Source organism: Saccostrea cucullata, unplaced genomic scaffold, assembly GCF_032062105.1.
Source record: "Saccostrea cucullata isolate Sc308-1 unplaced genomic scaffold, CSIRO_AGI_Scuc_v1 ctg2485, whole genome shotgun sequence".
NCBI lineage: Eukaryota > Metazoa > Mollusca > Bivalvia > Ostreida > Ostreidae > Saccostrea > Saccostrea cuccullata.
In genome coordinates this window covers 107,422-133,718 of record NW_026926606.1, presented here as the reverse complement: position 1 = coordinate 133,718, position 26,297 = coordinate 107,422, and the positions used below count along the sequence as shown (strand labels likewise).

Genomic DNA, 26,297 nt, shown 5'->3' with positions numbered 1-26,297 from the left:
TGTCCTTGAGGCGAGGCGTAAAGATGGTGCGCAGTACCCACCAAGATCTCTGTATCAGTTGTGCGTGGGCGTCCTGAGGTATCTTCGAGAAAATGGAAACAGTTTAAACTTTTTGGATGAAAAAAAAACTCAATTTTCAAGGATTTCGACGAGCACTGAGTGCGAAAATGTCTGAGCTTACTGCTCAGGGAGTTGGAGTCGTAAAACGGCAAGCTGAACCCATGTCCGAAAAAGACGAAAAAATTCTTTGGGAAAAAAACATTTTAGGAAATTCGTCTTCAAAATCATTACTTAATTCAGTCTTTTTTTTTAACAATTGCAAGCTCTTTGGTTTAAGAGGTGTCGACGAACATAGGAACCTATCGATTGATCAGTTTGAGCTTCACGAGTCTTAGAGCCAAAACGCATCAAGATAAAATCAGAGGAAGCAACTTCTACTATTTCTGCATTTGCCTCCCCAGATCCGCCACCCTCCATGGATACAGACGCTCCCAGTCCAATTTTCACCCACTGTACCTTTAATTTCGGTGGATTTTAACTGTACTACGAACCAGGTGTATACTCATTAATGATCTCAGTGAAAATAAAAAGCAAAATTACTGGGAGACATTTTTTGTTACTTTGAGAGAAAAACTCTCTTTTTTGTATGTTTTTCTTTTTAAATAACTATAACAAGAAAAAACGGTTAATTTCAGAGAGAGAGAGAGAGAGAGAGAGAGAGAGAGAGAGAGAGAGAGAGAGTTTACTTTTGTACTTGTATGTGAATTAGTATCTCATTAAAGCATTTTTTTTATTTTGAGAGAACAGATGTGTGTGCAATGGTGTGTTTGTTTATTTTTGTAATTTTGTTTTGAGTTGTATTCGATAAATACAATAAACGTTGAATATTCATTTTAAAAATGTTAACTTTACTAGACCGCAAGAAGGCGGAGTTAAAAATAAGTGGGATATATATTGATCACAGAAAAGTGTTGGTTTGCTCAAAATACACCATAGTTTCGAACAAAGAAAATGTGGTGTATAGATGTTCAGCTATGGTACAAAAATAATTTAACCCCCTTCCCCGCAGTCACGCATTTTAATGCATATACCATTTCCTATTTCTAACGCAAAATCACGAATGTACCGTTTCCCCGCAATCACGCATTTTCACGCACTTTAAAAAGTTCATTTAATCGTTCATTTAATGTCAATTTCCTTCTATTTTGTACTTGCAAAAATCTCATCAAAGAAGAAAAGTCATTTTTGTATTGAAATATAGCGTCATAATATTATTTACGCTAAACTTTAGAGAAACGTGTACCACGCTAAAAGGTGCTTGTGGGGAAATGGTAAACTTCTATTTCTATGACGTGAACATTTAGTGTATGTTGTATAACAGTTCAGTAAGTTGTAAAGAGTTAATACTTATTTACTTACTGTAGATTTAACGTTGTCCAGATCATGACGATTTTTCTTCATAATAAGTGTACACGTAATTGTTCAGATCCATTAGCCCACTTAATGAAAATGAAAACCTCATTGCTTATCTACAGGAAACCATATATTTAAATTTAATAGATTAAATGAATGCTGCTTAAGATATACGAAAAAGTTAGATCAAGAAGAAAGTTCGACAGACCATGGTAACACCATTAATCGTATTAGAGTATACTTTTTAACGTAATTTTCTGTACATTTTTTTCAAATAGCTCTATCTGTGTACACAAAAAGACTAAAATGACTGAAGTTTTAAAACTTTATTTGTTCGGATCAGAAATGTAAAGATACATTTTTTAAAATTTTAATTTCAGAGGACAAGTAAAAATTAAGAAAGACATTTTAAAAAGTCTAGTAATATGATCGATAGTTTTTAAGCCGATGTTACACAAATTAAGCCGCGTTGTCACAAAAGCTAATCTATCTCTGCCCTTGATTCAAATAACATTTTTAAAATGATTTGGATAGGTAACTGAAAACGACAAACAGAGATGACAGGAATTCATATGTTATCATCAAAGAATTATAGTATTATTAGGGTAACGACATGGTGTTTTAACAGTAACAAGCACTAAACAAAATTGACCATACACCTGGTCTCTACTCGGAGAGCCGTAATTACCTCCAAGGCAGCTTAAATAATTTTGTTAAGCGCTTAATTATCAACACTATGTGCAGAATTTTTTTTAAATGAATTTTAAGAAAAAAGTGTTCAATTTGAAAAATACTTTATTTTTCCCGACTTACAGTTTACAGATATTCTAACCGATTTCCACTGTTCTGACCGAGTAATCGGTTAACCGGTTACAAAGTACCATCCCTAGTCTATTTATATGTATAAAACACAAAGCAGAAAAAAGGGATAATATACGCATTTTATTGGCATTCTAAACACGTGGTTAGTTAATAGTTAGGAATTTTAACTTTCAAACCCATTTCTAGTCCGAAAATAAACGTTATAATTGTGGTCTCCTTTGAAGTTACAGCATTTAGTGTTGTGCTGGATGAATTTGTTAATTCTTAATCTATTACATGTTGTAAGTCTGCAAGCTAAGTCGAGAAATGTGAAAAACAATCAATTTGAAAACCGAGGCAAGCTACTGACGGCTTTTAACAACCTTGTTCAAGAAAGTACAAAAAATCAATGAAATTTTACTCATCCGAGAACCTACATTTTGGATCATGTTTTGTCATCTACGTGACTGTTTGTTACTTTAGTAAAGACAACGTGATATTTGGAAGTTTTAAAAGGATTTTTTTTTTGTATAATGTCATGTTCATATTAAGAGGTCAAAGGTAAAATGTAGTAACATCTTCTGTTAAATCTTCTAATTTGTCGCATTGGAATTATTTAAATTGCTTGAATATCTAAAACCTTTCGTCCAATTTTTTCTAATTTTGATATATCTTTATTTGGATTCCGTTTCATTAACTCTGCTGATTCTTTTTTGTTGTTTTTGTTTTTGTAAAAACTGATTTATACTCGTATATTTTCTTTAAATAGTCTGTCTACGTGAATCATACATAAAGTATGACTAATGAAGGCGATGCTTGCTCCTCCTAGACAACTGATCCTTCTTCTGGTGTTTCCGGTGGTGGTCTGTGTTTTTCCTTCTATTTTGACGATTTATCTTGTTTACTGGATTTATGAGGTTAATTTTTCAATCTTTTTAGAGGATCTATTCTTTAAATTGGTGTTGAGTCTGATTACTGTTTGTTATTTTTTTTTATATTTCACTTCAACTTTTGCATTCATGTATTGAAGTGCTTTCAACTTTGATCTATTATAAACATTGTAAAAATATAAGCAGTATATGTTTTGTTCTTAACAGGACGATTAAGAATCCATTGTTTAGATGGTGAAAATAAACATCGTTTATGTCTCATTCAAGAAGAGCAGAGAGACATTAATTTAAAGATGAAGTATTATATATTTCATTAATTTGATCGATGGATTGTGAAATTATTATTCTTTTTTTAATTTTTAATGCTTTCCTTCTCCTCTTACCAGTAGTTATAACAACACTTGTCATGTTCGAGGTTCCAACAACCTCTTCAACTTCGGGCAGTGGTGGCAGTGAGCTGTACCATGGTACTGGTGTAGATTTCTCAATCTCTTTTGACGTATTTGGTATAGTATCTGTTGAATCCGGAAAAATTGCTTTTACTGTTTTTCTTGTCGTTACTTCTCTTGTAGAAGGTGTATTTGTAGAAAGTATTTTTGGAGTTGTTGCTTTGATTCTAGTCGTGGATTTATGAGGAAATGACTTTTTTATTGACGGTGTTCTTGTCATCTGTGTCTTTAATAATGGAATCGTAGTTGTCAAAGTTGTTTTTGTTGTTCGTCTTGTTGAAATCCTCAATACTGTTATAGGGCAAAAAATATTTTTCTCCGTTATATAACCGGATAAATAAAAGCAATTTCTATCTAGATCTCCACATCAAATAATGCAGAGTTGTAAAGACTTCATATGGTGAAAAATTAAAAATTAAATGCACGTTTGTATAAAAATTAAATCACCCACTTTCAGGATGCAAGTCTATCAAACTTTTAACCAAGCTAGGATTGTAGAAGATGAAGAGTCTGTTGATTAAATATTATATATTCTTTGTCTATATAGCTAGGAACATTAGATGGCCAACCTAGAAGCAGAATCACTGATCTCTCTATATTAAGCTTATACGACTTGTCAAAAGAAATTGCAAACATATTTCAAAAATGGCATTCTGAAGTTTAGACTCCGATAAAATTTATATCAATGAAAATCTTGTTTTATTAGTTTATTCATTTTTGTATGAAATAAAAGATCTACCAAAAAAATAGATCAGAATTTCACCTTTTTCAATCAATTATTCTTTTAATTTTAATTATCTCATTCTCTCATGATTTCTTATGAAATAGATATAGATATCGAAAACAATGATAAAATACTTACCTTTAAGACTTAGTAGAAAACCTTTCGCTGTAAATATGTCCTGGTTAGAGTAGAGAGTGATTATTAGTTTGTTTTCTCTTGCTATTCTAAATGTTGTTCGTTTCCCACATTGTTTAAAGAGTGTGAAGTAGGTATTGATTTCCTCAATCTAGTGAAATTTGTTTAAATGTTATTTAAAACATATTTTTAAGAAAACAAAAGACTTTGCTTTAAAGCAAATGAATGATCTTGCATGCCCGAGGTTCATTTTTTTTTTAAATGTCATATAATAGACATCTATAAATGTCTAATACATGACTCTTTAAAAAATATATATACTAAGTAAATGTACGCGAATCACATTTCAATTTTTTATGATTTATTAAATTTTAATTATTTGATTGTTTTAATTTCTTTTATAAATTTTATTCATGAACTTCTTATTTGTCGAAAACCTACTTTAAAAGACCTGTAAAATAAAATTTGAATCAAGATTGCTAAATTAAAAAAAAATAGTTTTAATTCAGAACCTCACATACATTATGTAAAGGACGCGATTGCACGGCGTCACGTGATCACGTCATTTGGTGAATTAAAAAAGAATGTTTGCTGTAACTATTTCCGGAATAAAGAGCGTCATATGTTTGCGCTCATGACAAAGGGGTTTATTTTTCTAAAGTAGAGAAATTAAAAGATATTAAAGATTGTTACGATGCACCGAGCGTGTTGGTGACCGTTGATCATAATTATTATCTACGTGCATGTATTGATTTAACACGTCTATCTATTGTATATCTCTGAACATTGAAACCTATTTCATTAAAAATAAATTTGATTTATATCTTGAGGTTAAATATCTTCATTTTAAAATTAGAATTTTATTTAAGATTGTTGTTTATCATCGGATCTACATCCATGTATAGATAATTTCCAATAAAAGATTCAGACGGCTTGATTTACTAGATGCATGTATAAATATATATTGATGAACGATGTCGATTTTGATAAACATGTTACGGCGAAGACCACTTATGCATAGAAGACATATCTTTTAAAAAATATCGCAGAGGATTTTGTTTTCTCCCATAAGATCTTTTAGCATTTTCAGCAGTGACATCGACCGTTTAAACATTCAATCATCGTCGCACATGTATTGTAAACGATTGTTGTAAAATGTTTTATGCGTCGTATTGAAACACAACACACTTCTTCTGAAAGAATACCAGGGAAGATATGTACATAAATAAATAAAAGAAACATGTGAACTCATCATGCTTATGGGAATACATTTGAAAAATGTTTTTTTGTTTTAATTTATATGGACATGAAAACAGATGTCTCACTCCAGCATATATCAGAAAGCGACGGAAAGTTATTTCAATCAGTGATTATTTTTGAATCAAAACAGTAGATCTATAGTTTTGACGTCAATTGTGTCATTATGACGTCACAATGGAGATAGCGCTCATCCATGTACAGGAGAAAATGATGTGTAGACATCAGCTTACTTGAAAAGAATCGGAAGGAAAACTATTTGTAAATTAATGTGAATATTTAGAATTACTATAATTTGGCCTATAAGATTATTTATGGATGAATACATTTATTTAAAAAAAATATAATGCAGTTTGTACAAGTTATATAAAATAACCTCTTTTCATTCAATGTGTTCAAATGTCTGCCCCCCCCCCCCCCCCCCCCCGATTCCAAGTCACTAAGAAGAAACATCGCTGAGTGTTCAAAGCATGAAGAATAAGGCCTTTGAGGACTGTGCACTGGTTTATAATGTATTATTTATTTATTCTGATATAGTGACAAAATGAATGTTTTGGAGATGAAAAACTGAGTTTGAAAAAAAAAAATTATTTTCGTGACCACTGTCGGTGAAAAGTAAATCATTGTGCTTCACATATAAAATGAGCATCAGCTGCCAGATTTTAAGAGAAAAAGTATTTATTTATCTATACATATGGCCTTTATTGTCTTTAAACAGATTATGCATATTTAAGGTCCAACAACAGACCATCATATGAAAATCTGTGAAATCTTTTAATATTCTAGGGGGGGGGGTACTAAAATGCGTGTAGCTTCAAAATTAATCTGATTACCTTACTTCATATTTTAACCATAACTCACTTATAATGACTAGTACAGCATACATTAGTTTTGGGAAAAATCATTGGATATTTTTTTGTCTAGACGTTAAAAACTGCTATTGAGGTGAAAATATTACTGCAAATTTACAATTAATTCTTCCCCAAAAAATAATGGCATTACTACATTTATCAATAGTTTCCGTAACAATTTTTATTTTCAATAAATATAAAGCATATTATTAAATATCTGCAGGAAAATATTTAATTTGTTTCAGTTTTGTTGCGTGTATGGCATTATAAAACAATTACCTTATAAATATCAAAAGATTAAAAAATGGTGGTTACCATGGCAACTATAACTTCCTTATAAGCCTGATGACCATGCTTGATACTTTGATATAATGGTATCACTGACATTAGGAACATTATTTGTAAAAATGAGAAAAATTCATTGGGCAGAACTTTTTTCACGGACTCGTGCAATCCTTTCCTTAAGGAGGCTGGCGGGTCAAAAATTTAATCTTAAATTAACCACCAGATTTAAAGCCGCTTGGTCCGATTATAATCGCTAAAAATATATATATTCGATTTTCTTCTTGAAAAATAATTGTCCATAAATTGTTTCAAATTTTGTCAAATTATATCCCCAAAGTCCTTTTCTTTTAAAAGATATCAGAATTCAAAAGTTTAAAAAAATTTTTTGTTAGGTCACACAATAAATAATCCTATGTTGATCATTGTTGATATCGTGTGAAATGACCTTCGAAAAATTAAATTTATCGCTTACATGTTTATCTCATGAAGAACACACCCGAGCATTTTTTTTTTCACAACAAAGTACATATATTACCTGTACACGGACAATATTTTAGCTCCTTTAAAAAATCATTTAAAATATCTGATTTTCCTTTATTCTTTAAATATGCATATTAATATAAAAATTACTATGGATTATATTCAATTAATTTCTTAATTTTGAAAAGATGTATTATGACTAAGGCTTCTAATAATATAGAGAAAAAAAATACTCGGGTTTGAATTATCTTCATTATTAGATATATCCGATAAACTTATTTTTTTTCAAAATTGACTTCACAACAGATCTTAACTTCCGTCAGGAACTACTGTTTGTCAATAAGGTTTTTGATCTGCGTTTTCCATGTAAGGATTGTTGTAATAAACTATTAAATCAATCTTATAATTTATTTTTATTTATTATTGCCCTGTTCACACGGAGAGTTTAATTCGAATTAAACGTAAGTTTACTGCGAATTAGCTTCGCTTAGCGTTCACACGGAGAATTTAATGCGAATTAGTTTACTTCGCATTAGTTTACTGCGCATTAAATTACTTCGCATTAGCTCCGTGTGAACGCTAAGCGAAGCTAATTCGAATTAAATTTTGGGGCATGCGTAATGGCAAAATTAAGTCAAATACGTCATGTCGGTGGTAAGCTTTAAGTATTTGTGCTATTTTTGAGTGAAAAACTAAGAAAAAATGTGTTAATCACTAAAATATGTCTCCAGACACTGTGACATTATGTCAAATATATCTGCTTCTGCATAAGGTGACATGATTTGCAAATGATGTCATAATAGCCTTCCTCACGCCTGACTGTCGAAGTAAAATTTTAATTCGCATTAGTTTATTTCGCATTAGCTGTCGTGTGAACGCAATTTAATTCGCATTAGTTTGATTCGCATTAGTTTACTTCGCATTAATTTACTGCGAATTAAACTCTCCGTGTGAACAGGGCATATCTATGTAATGACGTACTTTTATTGTGTAAGATAATATGTGCCTGTTTCGGGTTAAGCGGCTTTAACTATTTTTTTAGATATGGTATATTTAGCTGTCAACTATCATTTGGCAAAGAAAAAATTCATATATTTTAGTTTTAAAATTTTATCATTTTGTATATCTTTATATGGAGCTCTCCTTTTAAAGGAGATTGAAATAGTCTAAAAATGGCTGCCACCCCCGAGCCTCGTTAAGTACCGATTATCAAAAAAAATCATCACGTGTAATATATACATACTAAAATAATACATTGAATACTAAACCTTTAGGTAGTCATAGCATAGGAATCCTGGATTGTAGTGAATATCCATTTCTATCCTGATATCTATCGCTTCTGTGACGTCAGGTGCTGTCACCGTCCACGTATAAGTTGTGTCCCTCTCGTAGTTTTTCATTGGATATCCTGGAGACGTTATCGTTATCTCCTCAGATAAAGGGAGATATATTTCCTTTGATATTGTGTGAACTCCGGAACAAGTGTCTTAGGCATGAAAATATAGATAATGTTGTACAAAAGAAAAATTGACATTTTAAGGTCAAGATCTAGTAAATGACTTTGGAATAACTTTTCAGTGCTAAATCCATTATGACGTCATAATCACTTTCAACTTTCTTTTTCCCGTACTTTACGGCTCTAATAGAATTATGTAGAAAATAGAGTACTTCCATGGAATTCAATCTGAAATCACATGAAAAGTAGTCCCGATACTTATCTTAAATTTGACATTATTTTAAAGTAGAGACTAAGAACATACAAATAACCGTTTTCTGAAAAACTGTAGGCAATCTGGATACATTTTCTTTGCCTGATATGGAAAAAAACTCCCATTTTCAATACTGGTTTAAATTTCTTAATTTTTCGGTTAAAATGACAGTTTAAAATATGGTTTTTCATCTTGTTTTTCTACAAATTATGCCCCGAAACATCTATTTTGACCAAGCTAATATTATAAAGCATCATTAAAGGAATTAATTTCTTAAATTTGAAAAATCTGTAGGCACCTTCCATTTACTAGATCTTGACCTTAACATGAGAACATTCTAAAATATTCAAACGTAAATATTCTTAGCTCAATTGTCCATATGAAATGAACTGTCAAATAACTGTTTGCCAGAAATATTCAGTCTTTAATTCTAATTTCAGTCAAAATTAAATCAATGATATTTTGTAGAACAGAAGTAATGGATATGCCCGGTAATTTGCATTTTTTGTTTTGCAAACAACTTTTTTTAAACAATCAAATTTTAACAATAATGTGAGTCAATATCCGCATACATTTTATAAAAGTCTCCCAATACTTACTGAACCAAAATATAGCAACAACAGGCAGATAACATAAATGCATAGTGTTCATGTTCTTCTCTAATAGGATTTCACCATATGTATATCTTTTACCATGTCCTTGTTCAAAACACGAATTGAAATGATATACATACGAATGAGTGCTGTGACCCTTTTTATAATTATATAGGAGGGGTTTGATAATAGATCAAAGTACAGAAATTGGTTTTGATTTTTGAAATCGAGCCTATCCATATACACCAAATGTGAGTGGGTTTTGTTGTAGGTACTTCTATTACACTACATACCATTAAATTAAATGTGAAGAGAAAAAATTAGAAACTTAATATCTAAATTCTAGATTAGAGAAAGAAATAAGGTACATGTTTTCTACATGCAAGATCTGTAACCATTTTGGGAGTATGTAAACAGTGGTAAAACAATAAATATTTATAATTAATATAATTATATAATATATAAATATGATAAATTAATAGTGCAAAAACATGGACCTTGGAAATTTTTGCACTATATTGATTTTTCTGTATTGTTTTGTTTACTGTTGCATGTCAAAAAATAAATATGGGTGGACTTTCATTTTAAAACTTTGAAAATTAGGTTAAATCGCTTAGACTAAAAATAATTTCTGTACGGTAAACATGCTGAATAAAACATATTTCTATACGTTCTCCGAAAGTCGCCTATTGTTTGCAGTCCGCTGTCCGTAGTTCGATGTCACGTGTCTGAGAATCCAAAAATGTTCTATTACTGGCGCTATTTTCATTCTGGTCATTAGTGTCTAGCAAATGTTTCAAATACAAAAATATTTATTGAAGCTTTAGATAGCGGCCAGGGACATACGTACGCCCTTCCAAACATAGAGCGAGCTGTGATATTATGAAGAATGCCATTGCCAATTAATTCTGAGACTTTTCATTTGACATGTTTAATGCAAATAATTAAACTGATGTTATTTTCTGAAAAGAGAAAGAAAGATTTTTTTTCATCTAAACATAGCAACTGTATCCAGATCCCTTAAAAACGTATTTGTTTGTAAATTTTAAAATTAAATTTTGAACTAATAGATAATATTTTTACATACGAAAGTTTTTGAAATAAGGAAAATTGGACTGAGGTATTCAAATTCTTAAACTGTAAACATTTTAGGAAATTTAAATTATTCAGTGTTACACGGACTTTATTTCCTTATTATTCCGTACACATTTGTAATATAAACCACCAGGCGTTGTTAAAATTGTAATACTTACACGTGACATCTCCTGTAGCCTTAAACAGGGCATAGGAAACAAAACTCACACTTTTCGGTATAAATATTTTTTATAATATTAATAAAAACATTCAATGTCAAGTTATTTTAGAATTGTTTCGATGAATTATTACATTTAAATAAAATTTATATATCGCAATACACACATTGTATGTAATGCTACATACTTGAAAACTTGCTTTGAAATTTGTCACATTTTTTTTCGTACAAGAGGTAATCTCAGTGAAATTATTTATGAATTATTTGCTGCCAAAGCTGATTAATATTCATTCTCACATACATTCTACACTTATTTGTATATACTTTCCATCTTCTGTTTAAAATGTCATTATGAAATTTTATGCATTAAGATTTGCTTGAAAACAAAATCACGTGTGTACAGTTGAACAATATTTTAAATTTTATTTGAACGGTCAGACATTCACTTACTTTTTTTGGATTTTTTTTTTCTATAAGAATATGTTGGAAGTACAAAATTCCCAAGAATTCTATTTTAGTTCATTTCTTTAAAAAGTACAGGAGAAAAAAAGAATATTACTATATTGGCAACAATGAATGACAATTGTAAGAAAAATAATAAGTTGTGGCATGTTTTTGTCATATTTTTTGAAAATTTATTTTTAGAGAATCCTCTTTAGCTTACATTCTAGAATGAGTTTGCGCTATCCAAATGTAATCAACAAGCATGTAACGGTCTGTTATTAAATGCAGTGTAACTTTTGTTCCATAAGTAGCAGATAGCTGATATTTGGACACAAATATAATTAAAGTACAAATTCGGGAAGCATTGCTGGTCATTAAATATTTAAAAAATATATATAACAACCATGTGGCTGCTTCACTGGAAAGAAATAGCGAGAACCAAAAACTAATAAGTGATATCATGAAAATTGAATGTATAATATTAAATTTCATTTTGTACGTCGTCATTCATATAATTAAAAATTTAACAATGGAGAAATTATGCTCAGAAATAATTTTTTCAACATCCATACCGTGTTTATATATCTCGTCTATATATTTTGCTGTCCACGGATTTTTCAGTCATAAAGCAAACAAACAAAAACTAAACAAGCTTGTATGGTAGAAAAAAAAACAAGTTAAGCTATAAATTAATTTGTTTTTTGGTTAGAATTTTTTCAATATTACATTTTCACATGCAAATATAATTGATATGCATTATGGAATAGGTCAATATTGTATGATTGTTATACCTTTAGAAATTTGTTCCTATACAATTCTATACAAAAAAACGTCTAACATTTTTAATGTTTTGCTGAGCGGCATAAAAAAATCGATGTTGGACCGCTCGGAGAGATGTTGGACCGCTTACGCCACAGAGTGGGCGGAGCTTAATCTCATTTTCATTCGCTGGTGTTAAACAGTGATAGATCTGATGTTACATCACGGAATTAAGTACAAAATACGTGTAAATATATATATATATATATAAAATAAAATAAAATGAAAGGTATAACAAAACATTTATTGACAGAGTTCTCGGGCAAAATGCGTTTTGTCGAACCCTCGAACCAAACTGTCTGCCTTCGGCCTAACGGCCTCAGGCAGACAGTTTGGTTCTTGGGTCCGACAAAACGCATGTTGCCCTCGAACTCAGTCAATAAATGTATATTAAAACCCATTACATCTTAGACCGGTAGCTTTATTAATTTTTATATCTTATAACAAATTTATTATTTTTTAATATTGTTAATTATTGATGAAGAATCTTAAAAAACTTACTAATATAATAATCTACATTACTAATAGGGAGCTCCCAGAAAAACAAAATCCGACTTCTTGTGCAAATGACTGTGGGAAATCGCTAGTTTTAAGATAAGCAATATAACATAAGGATGTATAAGTAAATCATGTTGAAATACATATATCAAAACATGAATATCACCAAGTAACTATTTACATAGTAGTCTAAAACAATTGCAGGGTTGTTTAAAGCCTAAAAACGTGTAAAAATTAAGGTGGATTTCCAAAGTTCTGTTTTAATCGTGCATTATTGATACGCATATTATACACGCTTTCCTTGTTTTAACTCATGTTTATATTTTCTTTTTACGCCTAATCAGGTGTCTCCAATTCAAACCTTTTCAATCGTTTCCTTCCTCAAAGGCAATGGAATGTTTTCTTCTATTGACTTTCTTTCATTATGGTTTGATTTATGAAACAAATGTAAAAAGAAACTTCCCCTGGAATAATTACTCCTTTGCCTATTGACATGAGATCGTCTTTTTGAGGTTGTATCGTAAACCCCGTCAGAGAGATCTTTATATGGGTTTTCATCGCTCTCGTCAAATGGAATGGTGTCATATACATTATCAATACCGAAAATGGTTTTTCTGGAGACAGGTCTACGATCATTGGCTTCTTTTGAGGTTCTCTTCATCGAGCTCTTTCTATAAAAGTAAAAAAAATGTTAAAATGCTTTTGAAAGAACAGACATCCTTTGCGTTTTTATTTTTGAATGTGTCTTTTTCATATGTTTATATGTACGTATTAACAAGGAAAAGTTGTTGTAATTGCACCTTTGAAAATAACAGTCACTGAAATAAGAGAAAAATATTATTTATATTAATGTGTTTCTTACCTCTGCTCTCTAAATCGCTTGACCGCTAGGATACCCACAATTATTATCGTAACCTCCACCACTCCAATTCCCATCATCAGAATCTCTGAAGACGATTATAGCGATGAATTACAATCGTGAATTTGTATAATTCAGAAAGATTCACAATAATACATATTCATAAGCATCGGCAAAAAAAAGAAGGATTTTTTCCATTCCTAAATTCAAAGTAATTTTCAGAAATAAATTTTAATTTACAAAAAATTAAAATTGAAAGTTTTTATATGAAATAAAAAGTAGAATAGAATGGAAAATGTAATTATCTTAACACTCGATAATTCAAGGATGCTTCAGAGTCAACTAATTAATTTTCAAACCAATTGGTATAGATTCAGTAGTGGACATCGGTATAGATTCAGTAGAGGACATTGGCATAGATTCAGTAGTGGACATCGGTATAGATTCAGCAGTGGACATCAGTATAGATTCAGTAGTTGTTGTTTCAGTGCTCAGCTTTATGCTTGATGATATTGATGGTGATGTTGCACTTTGCAAGGAGCCTACAAGAGCAGCCAATAATATAGAGATATTCTTGCTAAATTTTAGTTTAGAACTAAAACTTATTAGAATCGCCCTTTTTATTGGATGGGTTTTAATGTTTAATTATAAATTGAATTAAGTTTACCAATAATAATAATCCTGACCTTAAAGACAATGTTTATATATTACTTGAATATTTATCTATTAACCACAAACCAGGAGGAATAATGTGAGATGGAAATTTAAAAACTTTAAAAACAATTTCAGGATGCTTTTTAATCAAGGAATGTATTCTCAAACCCAAATCTTGATTGTGAGAAGACCCTTTCGACATCGGTATAAATTGAGTTGATATTTCAGCATTTGGCTCTGTGTTTGATGACTGCGGCTTATCTTGAGACATCGTACTAGTATTTTTGGAGTCTGTGAGAGCAAATAAGTATTGAAAGAATGTCTTCGCAACTTTTATATATAAAATTAAAGCTTGTAAAAATCGTTCTTATTTTAACATGATTTATTAATGTTAAGTATACCGGTGTATTGATAAAGTAATATATAATAAAAAATGAAAATGGCATATTTAACGTTCAAAGTACTTTTTAGATTTTTACCGACAGTCAAGTATTGAAGAACTCAAAATTATACTTGAAAAACTTTAAGGAACGAAAATGGCTAGGAAGGCAATTAACTTTCTAATAACAATTTATAGGTTCTTTGTAGTCAAATATTAATTTATCAATTTATTATTTCGTTGTTTTAAAGTAATTCGTTTGACGACTGTGTGGTTCCCGCTGACTCGTCGTTCAATTTTGTACTTGATGATGTTGGTTTTTTCGAAGAATTTGTATTTTGTAAGTCTATAAGAGCAGCCAATAACACTAGAAAGCCTTTGTTCATTTTCAATGTAATCTTTATTTATTTTCTTATATTCACAATTTTAAAAAAAATCGTTCCAATTCTTTCACTATAAAATGTTTCAAAACTGTAAGTAAAGCTTCTAGTACTTTGGTCATTTGTGGGTAGAATCATGGATCTTGTTGTTTTTATATAAATAAAAATATTTAATTGAAAGCAAAAATTGAAAATTTGAAATAAATGTAAGGAACAGTGATCGATCATAAATCCGGTGTAGAAGACAAATCATGAACAGGAATAAAACGCGGACCCCAGTTATTATCAGAGAAGGAATTGGGTACCTAGAAGGAGTAAGCTTTCCCTGTTGACGGTCCCATCCGCCATCAACTCAGTATCGTTCATGTAGTCAATTTAGTATAAAAGCAAACACCTAACAAATGGTCAGACAAAATGTAGGGAGGTTAAATAGTTGGAATCTAGCCTTTTAATTATTTAATGAGTATTTCAAATTCAATATCCAAAGTACAATGGAAAACAAATTTGAATAATTTTTTTGATTAGCTAATTAAAATTAGAATGTAGCTAATTCTTGTGGCGTCTTCACCTTCAACATGGTTAATTAGGAATATTTTTTTTCTTTTACGTCTACTTCCAGTTTAATTTAAGAGTCTTTAGGCAATATCTATGGCCACAAAAACTAGTTTGTAATCTGATATTGAAAAATCCAAGTACTGGGAGTATTTAGCTTCTTAAATAACCCATGTAAGCTTCATTGGTAAATAGTGAAATAGTTTGCGAATGTGATGTAAAATTAAGTGTTTATTGATGGATAGTGATAACAAATGAAATATATGGAGATAATGAACAGAATTCGAGCTCAAAGGTCAATTCAAACTTCAAACAATACAAATCAGGAGCAAAGCAAACAGGACCTTTAAAACATCAGAGTATTGATCAGGTGCTATGGAGGAGTGAGACTCCCCTGCCGACCTGTCACACCCGCCAAGTGCTTTAAGTCTTGATCATGAAATTACGAAAACAAATCCGTCGGCAATGCAGTGTGTAATTAATTGCCTAACAATTAGTATGAAAAACCCCAAATTGTTTACATTTAAACCGTCATTTAAATAAATGACATTATTCATCTCTATGAAAGTGTTTTATTTGACTTATACAAAATTAGCAAAAACAAGCTGCGGTGAGCTTGCCTATAAGCATAAGAACACATAAAACAACGATTTTTGGAATAATAATTGTATTTATGTATTGAATGCGATAACTTAGTTGGAGGTTTCCGGTAGGATTAATTTTGGTAGATTGTGAAAATTCTTAGATCCACGCCTTGGTTGATAGATTACATATAATAGGTGTAAGGTCACGTGGTCAGCTCAGCGAGTCATTCAGTTGTATTGTGATAACCCGCATTGCTGACCACGCTAACATCGGGCACGTCTATTTTGAAGACCCTCCTCCACCCCTGCATTCCTACCCCTTAAAATGGGTATTAATGTGTCATGTAAAATCATATATTTGATTGGTTCTGATTTAATTTGTTTATATATAAATTTTGTTATGTACATGTATTTTGTTTCACTACTATCCTTGGCCTATTTTGTTTTGATGTGCCATCTTTTTGCTAACTTTTTCATATGATGTTTTGATTGTCTTGTCTTGGCCTATTTTGTTTTGATACATGTGCCATCTTTTTGCTCATTTTTTCATATGATGTTTTGATTGTCAAGTGTCTTACAGATACTTTTTTCTAGTCAGTTTTGGGGGGTCAGACATTATCATATTTTACGTAACTGCTAATCAAAGCTTGTGAATCTGATCCCCTTCTTGTTTGTTAAATTGTTCACATTTATACCTTCATTTTAATAAATGACATTATTCATCTCTATGAAAGTGTTTTATTTGACTTATACAAAATTAGCAAAAACAAGCTGCGGTGAGTTTGCCTATAAGCATAACAATACATAAATGATTTTACTGAAGGAAAGATTGCATTTTCTGAATAAAATGAAAGTGTATCGACCATAAAGCATGATGTTTTTAAACTAGACAACTATTCTTGAAATTCGTGTTTCATCAACTCCTTTGTCAATAATTTACCCCCTTTTAGAAACCGTTTATATGTATGGCATGTTCTTGCGTATTTAATCAACGATATAGACACTACAGTAAAACTCGTTTAGTACGAACACGGTTACATGTATAACGAATACACGGATATAGCGAAATCTACGGTAAAATTTTTAACAAATCCCTATAAAATTTTACGGTTATAAAGAACTCTGATATATAAAGAATTTACGGATATAGCAAACTGATATTAAGTCCCGTAGAGGTTAAATGTAATGAAATTTACGCCTTTTATAATGAATTTTCATAGATCTCAAAATTTGATAAATTGAACTGACTTTATTTTGATCAAATATATGAATATAAAAACTAATTCATAAAAAGACCTTAGTTATTCAATGCATGTTTTGTAATTATTGCTATTCTATATGATAATATTGAAAGGAAAACATATTGCGAATTCGCTGTATATATTTATACGAATTCGTTATACGAATGACAAATAACGGATATAACAAATTAAATTTACAAGTCCCACGGACTTCGCTATAACCGAGTTTTACTGTACATTGATATGACGAATAGTATTTTAGCTCAAAAGTCCATTAAACAATACAAAATAGGAAGAAAGCTAACCTGGACCTCCAAAACATCAGAGTTGTTTTTCTAGTAAAATATCCACAATATGAAACAGATGTGTAAGACTTTGGTATCTTTTATCTCAAGCTCACCGGGATATATCACATTGACATAAGAATGGAAATTACCATTGTTAATTGACAATATGTTCGTTGATAGACCTAAATGTCAAGTTGAAGGAAAATGCGTTAAATCTTTTTTTTTCTTTTCAAGTATTAAGTTTCGAAACAAATTCTCCTTGATATGAATACAAAAAAATAGGTCTGGCAATAACTGTGCGCAATTGGTACTCATGGGGATTCAATTCAAATGAAACATCGTGTATATTTGGTGTGTAAACATACAAGGGAAGTAGCCACTTATATCGACTTAATGAAAAATTGTAGTACTTCAGGTCTATATACATGAATATGTTGAGAGCACAAAGGAACTTAGTGTAAGTTTTGCTAAGTGTAGTTCAAGTTTCAATGACCCTGTAGTACTTCCAGTTTTACAATGGTGGTGTTACTAGCAATTTGTACCGGTTCATTTTGTTTTGTATATATACCTTTGGTGGCAACAATTTATACCTAACGTCACATTTCATATTGCCATCCACCAGAAATATCGGAATAGACAACAATATGTGCCGAGATGGACCTTTTTCTCCCTGTGGAATGGGCGACAATGTTTGCCTTTTATATTGGTTCATTTTGTGATTGGCGGCGATAAATTATTCAAACATACACATGCAGAAACATTCTTCAGCAACCAATAAATGTAGGGCACCAATATCTATAGTGAAGATAGGCACATATGTCTTCGGCGGCAGTAGGCGTATGATTAAATTTTTCAGCCGACGACAAAAATTGTGACGACCACAATATACAGTGTATAAGAGGAATACATGTAAATGTAGCGTAGCTGTATGTTCCTTTCAAAAACTATGAAAGAAGGATATGAAGATAACGAACAGTTTTCAATTTCAAAGTCCATAATACAAAACAAAATAAGAGCAGAGCAAACACAGACTTCCGAAACATCAGAGGTGGGATCAGGTGAATAATTACCTTGTCCCTCAACATGAGCAACTTGAATACTAGTAAGTCATTGTGTTTATTTTCTCTCTATATATGTATTTTCTATAAATATACATGTATGAGAGTTTTGATCGTTTTGACTTCGCATGAAGTACTTGTTATAGATTTGGGGAAAAAAATGTAGCGCTTATAAGTATGTTCATCAATGTATTTCCATTTCATTTCATATTCAATACCTCTACCTTCGTCAGTCAGTCAAGTTCCTCACAATAAAGATATGTTGTGCACATAATTAACATATTTGATATAATTATGTTTATAAAGAATAAGCCCTTTGAAATCTCTGGAGTGTAAATTTTCGTTCTTTTCACCACATTGTTTTTATTTCATTATTTTATAGTACTAAACATTCTCTAAACGAGAAGTCCCATCAAACCAATATATTTTCCCTTTAACCTCGAAAATTTGATCCCACGAAATATGCAATTTTACAGTAAGTTATATTGTTATGCTTTCTCTCTTACCAGTACTAATTAAAACCCGTTTAACAGGTGTCGTTTTTGAGGTTTCGTCTGTAGTTGCTGTTGAGTGCGGTATTGGCGATGAAGTGTACAAAACTGGCGTAGAACTCAGAACTTCGCTCACAATAACTTTTGGCGTCGTTGATTTAGTGGCTTTCCAACTAGAGAAAACAGTTGAGATTTTTATTTTTCTTGTCTTTCTTGCTGTAACTTCTGTTATTGGTGCTGTTCTTGTTGAAAGAATTATTTCTTTATTTCCAATGTTTGGTCTTTGAGGATCTTCCGTTTTCATTGTCGTTGTTTTCTCCTTTGCCATTGATGTCTTTGACATCGATGATGAACCTATTGTCGACTTTGACAAACTTGTTGATATCTTTGATACTGTTATTAAATTAAACATCTTTTTATTTTTATTCCGTTATATATAAACAAAAGTTAATTTTCATGTAGAACTGTAAAGACGCCAACATTGAATTAACATAATGAACATGAAAGCCATGTTTGTTTAAAGTTTAAATCAGCCAAGCAAAGAAAAGGTTCTAAGGTCACTGGGAATTAACTTGCTTGGTTACATGTACGTGATTAAATCCTGTGATGCCCTTTCTTAGTAGTTTTGAACACGTTACAACCAAATTCATTCCCGAGTGAACATTTGATCTTGGTTTTATTAATTATAATTACATTTGAGACAAATGTTCGAATAGAAATATTACACGATTGATCCGTCAAATATCTATGTGATCAAGAAGTTAATAGGCCATCAATGTGTGCTTATCTCAAACATTGGAATATATGTTCACCAGGATGCCGAAATATAAAATATTATTTACATGTGTATTTATCACTAGTTTTATACCATTTCAAATACGTCCAAGCTAGATCAACGGAACTGTATATTGTAATTCACTTCAATGACTCTTTATTATTACTTCAAGGAAACTTTTCATTACTGAGTGTTCAGGCGCCTATAGCTAAAACAATTTATTTGTAGGAAGAATTCATTCAAATAATGTCCATCTAGATCAGTCATTCATGTTTATAAAGTGAAAAGTCTACCTTATTAAAAGGTATGATAATTGATATATTTATCAATCTTTTATGCATGGTTTGTTTTCAAAATTTCAAATCATTTTTGAAAACTTATCGTTGTGAATATTTCAAACGTTTGATTTGAACATATTTTATTGTAATATAATTACAAAGGGATTGAGCACAAGTTTACAAATCTCCCTATACATGTAAATTACACATTTATATTGTCACAGTTAAACATGCTATAAAAAGTATTCAGAATTTGCATAAGTAAACAAAATGATGCATTTTGCATATATGTATGAATATAAAAAAGTTAAATAAATTCATATATCAATATTGGTAAAGTAATTAACAAGGAAATCTACCAGAATGCTTAATAAATGTTTGAACTAAAGAAAAGAGATGTTCATTCTCTGCAGCACTCAGTGATTCAACCCCCCCCCATAATAAAACTGTGTATCTAGTATGTGGATTGTATCAAATTGTAAAAAATTATGTAAAAATTCATTCCTGGCGTTCACATACTTTGGACATACGAAAAAATAATGATATGTGTCCTCAACTTTACCGCACGTGCACAAGGGACTTGATATTAAATTGCATCTATAAAGGTCGTTATTTAATACACAATTATGTCGTAGTCTGGTTTGAAGAACATTTAGTCTTCTGTTACCGTAATCAAAGTAAATCAATAATTTTTTATTACTAATTTTAGATTTGAATTTCGACATTGACTGTAAATTTCGAGTTTCAAGTGGAATGGAGTTCCATTCGTTAACTACAGTGGGAATAAACGTAGACTTATAAGTTTGTAATCGACACTTTGGAATATCATAATTTTGAGAATTTCTTGTCGAGTAGATAGATGTGTTACAGCGCATATTTGGAAGGATGTCCATTAAGTATTCTGGCACTAAATTATTATGAAGTTTGAACATTGTTTTTAATCTAGCTTCTTGTCTTCTACAACTTTCCCATAGTTTCAAAATAAAGTGAATCTTTGGAAGCTATAGTTGTTAACCCTGTTACAATTCTAGCTGCATAAAGTTGAAGTTTTTCTAACTTATCACTATCACCCTGTTGACAGCAAAACTGAAGCGTATTCATTGCGGTCTTATGAATGATGTATACATGAGTGAAGTGTTCAAACGTTTCAATTTTTATTTAAATTTGACCTGAAGTTATACATTAAATGTTAAATGGTTTGCTTCAGATAATATTGAATAATTTCCATTAAATTTCTGAAGAAAAAAGTTAAACATTTTCTTTAATTACCAGCAAAAAGATATTTACCTTTCAGACTTAGCTGAAAACCTTTATCTGTAAATCTGTCATGGTTAGAGAAGAGAGTGATCCTTAGTTTGTTTCCTCTTGCTATTCTATATGTTGTTCGTTTTCCACATTGTTTAAAGAGTGTGAAATAGTAGTCATTGATTTCCTGAATCTATTACAATCAATAAAAATTATTAATACATGTAAATTATTAATATAATTACTTTATAAAGCTAAAAATTAAAAACAAAAACAAATTTACAAACAAGGCAACATCATAATAATCATATGGCATCTTTTTAATTTATAGTGTATAATTTTTATTTCTATTCTATAATTTTCCATTTGTGTTGTAAAATTTTTCATTTGTTACATTAAAGTTTGAGAATTCAGAAATTTAAAATAACAATAACAATTAATTTTAGATTCTCAGAATTCTAAAACTTGATTGAAACACTTTTGTATTCTATAATTTTTAATTATGTATTGTAAAAAAAAAGTCTTATTTTAAAATACAAATAAAAAATTGCAAACAAAACAAATGTTAATATAGAAATCAAAAAAAAAAAAATACAATACAAATGAAAAATCATACAATTCAGTGAAAAGTTATACAAAACAAATAAAATTATACAAATAAAAATCATAAAATGCAAAAAAATTATACAATAAAAATCAAACGGAAAATTATACAATACAAAAAAATCATACAATACAAATAAAAATCATACAATACAAATAAAAATCATTCAATACAAATGGAAAATATCGAATGTTGTAACATTTGACATGCCATAAAATCTTTGTCTTTTGTGTTTATTGAATCTTCAAATGAAATCGTTGAAACTTTAAAAACATTTTTTTTTCCATTTTCTATATATTCACTTTATACTTCGACTTAAATTTAATTTTTTTTTTTTTCATTTCTAAAAGTTTTAGTTGGTTTTGCTTGACTAAAATTATTTGGATTTTTTTGTCGTCGAAGATATGTGCGATTTTTTAAAAAGGCCATGTGGACTATAACTGCATCAGATATATTGGTCTTCATTTCTTGTTTGTCATGTAGACCTTCTATATTTAAGGAATAAGATATCATTTTAAGAGTTTCATTGGGGTATGACATGAAGTCGGTCACGTGATCAAATTCTATAGGGCGTTATAGTAGATTTGATCACGTATCGACTTCATGTCATATCCCAATGAGACTCTAAACAATGATATTTTATTTTTTTATATTTATATTTTACGTTTTCATCCATGTTGCAAAGAAATATAACAATTATTTAGACTTTGATTTTGAAAAGCAACGTTAGGTTACAACGACGTCATGTGACCGCACAGTCAGAACTTTTTAGATTGCTCGTGCAGTTTGCTTTCCATACGCAAAAAAGTCTGATCATGTGAAGAACTGCATGTCATTGAAAATTGAATTTCAATTTTATTAGCACTGTTATATAAGGAAAGATATTTAAATGTAAATATATGAAATTAAATACTGAACCTGTAGGTAATCATCACATGGGTATCCTGGAGTATAGTGAACATCCATTTCTATCCTGATATTTATCTCCTCTGTTACGTCAGGTGCTGTCACCATCCATATATAAGTTGTGTCCCTTTCGTAGTTTTTCTCTGGATATCCTGGTGATTTTATTGTTGTTTCCTCTGATATTTGGAGGTTTATTTCCTCTGGTATGGTGCGAATTCCGGAACAAAAGTCTTAAAATTAAGTATATTATTTGTGTTGTACCAAAAACAGTATGTACTATTAAATTTTCTAGAGAAGAAATTTTTACACGGTCGGCATCTACGCTCCGTTAAGGGACGACCATTTGATCCTGGGGGGGGGGGGGGGGGGGGGGCTGGCAAATTTTTTTGAGACAGATTATTTATTTTCATGCCTGTCGAGGACAGATTATTTATTTTCAAGATTATCAAGGACAGATTATTTATTTTCTTCTATGTCTTACCGTACATTGATCAACTGATTCTAAAAGACTAATCATTTGTATACCATATTCAGATACAGGATTTGGGGAGGGGACAGGTATAACGTTGTTTAGGCAAGAGGTCTTGGGCCGCCGTAAGGGCCACAGTGGGTCCTGGGCGAAGCCCTGGTGGAGGCAAAGGGAGTACACCCATCCCACCCCCGAAGCTCTTGGGGTTTCGAGTATATTAAGAGTAAAACCAGGCACTATTATAGTGGTATTGGTTATTATGAACCAAAGTATGACATTATTATAATACTGGTCATACCGTACTTTGAGTGAAGTAAGTTCAGGGAGCAAAGCCACCTGAAGCTCTTGGGTTTTTCATTCAATACCGGTATGTATAAGAGTAAAACTTTGTAGGAATTGGTTAGATGTGTACCAATGTATGACATTATTAAGTCATATCATACTTTGAATGAAAAGCCCCCCCCCCCCCCCTGCCCCCTGAAGCTCTTGGATTTTTGTGTATTTTAAGAGTAAAACTAGGCACAAAAAACATTGGTATTGTCCCAAAGTATGGCATTATTATTATTATTCGTATCATACTTAGAAATTTTAAGGGAGGGTCTGGTATCCGCCAGTGTATATTTTGTAATAATTTAATTTCAGTTGTAACACGTCATTTGATTGGTTAAACGCTTTTATCCATTTCATATAACATAACTTTCCTACGTCACAATGAGTAATGTCAAAAACGTATTACTCCGCTTGACGTTACTTTTAAAATAATGCTCACTGAGAAGCCTTTTTCTGGAGGAAATATTGTCTCATTGTCTACATTAAAACTAAATTATAAAAAGTGAAGTTTATTTCAACTTATGTTATCCGATATAACAAAACTTGGGACAGTTTACGCTTATTTATAAACCGCTTTGTTATATCGGATAACATAAGTTGAAATAAGCTTCATTCCTTAATTAATTTATCTAGAAAGTATGATTATTCGACAAGAAAATTTATCTTTTGTGGTGTATAAGAATTGGTTTGTATTTAAAGTTATTCATCACACTTACTAATTAAGTGCACATTGTCATGCATGTTGTTAAACTGACTTTTAAAGTATCCAGTCTGGTAATCTGATTTTAAATACTATTTGGTTCTAAAATGCGAGCGAAGCGAGCCAGAAAAAAAAATTTGAATTGAAGACTTTTGAGATTAAATTACACGTAAATAAAAAAAGGTATTTTTACAATATTTAATTATCAGAAGTCAAGGTCAGATTTTTTTTTCTCTGCAATGGAGGACAGATTATTTATTTTCAACATTTTCAGGGACAGATTATTTATTTCCAACTTCTGCCAGGCCCCTCCTCAGAATCAAATGGTTGTCCCCTTACATATTGAGTCTCTAAAGGTCGAGTCTCATCAATATAATTTGGTGAATGAAGGAATAGGGATTATATTTTTAAATATTTATTCTTTGTCTGAGACAAAACTACAAATAAGGATTTAACTTTATATATCTTTATAAAACGATTTGACCAGTATGTAACAAAACTGCATGCTTTCTCGCTTTGTCTAAGTTATGCATGGAATGGGGCTTTCAGACTTAGATTTTAATTACTGAACAAAAATACGTGTTTCAATTTCTTATTGAATTAATGATAAAGTAAACATGTAAAAATAAGCGATAGCCTTTTTTTTTTTTTTTTTTTTGAGCAAGATGAGGATGATCAGTCATTCTGCTCGCGTGTTCATCTACACATAATCACCTAACCAAACTGATTGATCACATCATTGTTTAAGAATTGGATTCTAATATAAACATCAAATAAAGTTTGAGAATCATAATAAATACATGAAAATCGTTCAATACTTACTTAAACATTTTGTAGCAAATACGGCCAGATAAAATAAATTCGTAATAAACATATTCTTCAATACATATAGTTGAAATTTACTTTTTTTTTTATTATATTTGGCTGTTCCCATGTACTAATTATTAATTCTAAAATATTAATGAAAGTTTGTTCAGATCCGATTTATACTTTTAGAGGGGGAAATGCCAGTAATTTGTTAATTGGTTAAACGGTAGAGGCGTTGCATTGAAGGTCGAATTGGTTTCAATATTTTTAAATCAAGCTTGTTTGTTAAGTATGCTAAATACAACATGTAAACGCATCTGTTGGACCGCATTACATTCCAAAATGTTAAAAATCCAAAATATATAATAAAAAATAACTTTGAAGAGTGGAAAAAGGGTGCCAAAGACTGGAGCCAAATACGATGAAGAATAAGAGCTATGCACATGATGCATGATCGAGGGAGATAATCCTTATTTTTGAGATTTCACCACAGCAATTAAATATACGTATATTGTCGATTCTTTTGAGAATTTGGAATTTTTATTTTATAACTTGGTTTAATCACATAGACGAAATATATGAAGATAACGAACAGTATTCCAAATCAAAAATCCATAAAACAATATAAAATAGGAGCAGAGCAAAAACGGACCTCTAAAGCAACAGAGGTGGAATCAGGTGCCATGGAGGAGTGAGCATCCTCTGCCGACTGGTCACACTCTGCTCCTTCTTATGATTGGGAATTAACATGAAAATCCGTCAACAATTCAGTGTATGAATAATGGTCTAATAATGAGTATGAAAAATGTCAGTCAGCATTTGACTCAATGATAAACTGTATTTGCTGACAAGGCCATTGTCTCGACCGTAGAACTTAGGAAATGATACCTTCAAAGGAGACTGCTGATATTCTTGTTTCGAAATCAACTTGTTTTTCAATAATTTACTTCATTTTATAAATGGTTCATATGTAGAGCATGCTCTTGCATATCGAATCAACTGAGAGACATAAACCCGTATAAAGGTGATGAAGGTATATTGCTGCAAAAGTAAGGTATGTTGACGATTGAAAAGTTAAATTCATCATGCTTATCATAG

General features: G+C 30.8%; 2 protein-coding genes across 2 annotated transcripts in view; both read right to left on the bottom strand.

Annotated features, from left to right (window-relative positions):
- Positions 1 to 23,546, bottom strand: part of LOC134272220 (uncharacterized) — a 46,235-nt gene extending 22,689 nt beyond the window's left edge. The window contains exons 1-4 of the mRNA XM_062754468.1: positions 23,432 to 23,546; positions 22,906 to 23,123; positions 4,416 to 4,563; positions 3,488 to 3,619 (exon numbers count right to left, since the gene is read on the bottom strand). Of these exons, the coding sequence (XP_062610452.1) occupies positions 3,488 to 3,619; positions 4,416 to 4,563; positions 22,906 to 23,123; positions 23,432 to 23,546 (613 nt within the window). The remainder of the gene's footprint in view (positions 1 to 3,487; positions 3,620 to 4,415; positions 4,564 to 22,905; positions 23,124 to 23,431) is intronic.
- On the bottom strand, positions 12,615 to 13,588 carry LOC134272216 (uncharacterized). Its single transcript, XM_062754464.1, has 2 exons — positions 13,463 to 13,588; positions 12,615 to 13,271 (listed from the first exon to the last, which is right to left on the bottom strand). The coding sequence occupies exons 1-2, from the start codon at positions 13,537 to 13,539 to the stop codon at positions 12,956 to 12,958; spliced, it is 393 nt and encodes a 130-aa protein (XP_062610448.1). The 5' UTR covers positions 13,540 to 13,588; the 3' UTR covers positions 12,615 to 12,955.
- Positions 23,547 to 26,297: the final 2,751 nt, after the last annotated feature.

Excerpts from the sequence above, each read along its gene's own strand:
- LOC134272216 (XM_062754464.1), bottom strand. The coding sequence starts at position 13,539 with ATGATGGGAATTGGAGTGGTGGAGGTTACGATAATAATTGTGGGTATC. Across the intron at positions 13,272-13,462 it reads AAGCGATTTAGAGAGCAGAG|AAAGAGCTCGATGAAGAGAA; the intron begins GTAAGAAACACA and ends TTACTTTTATAG.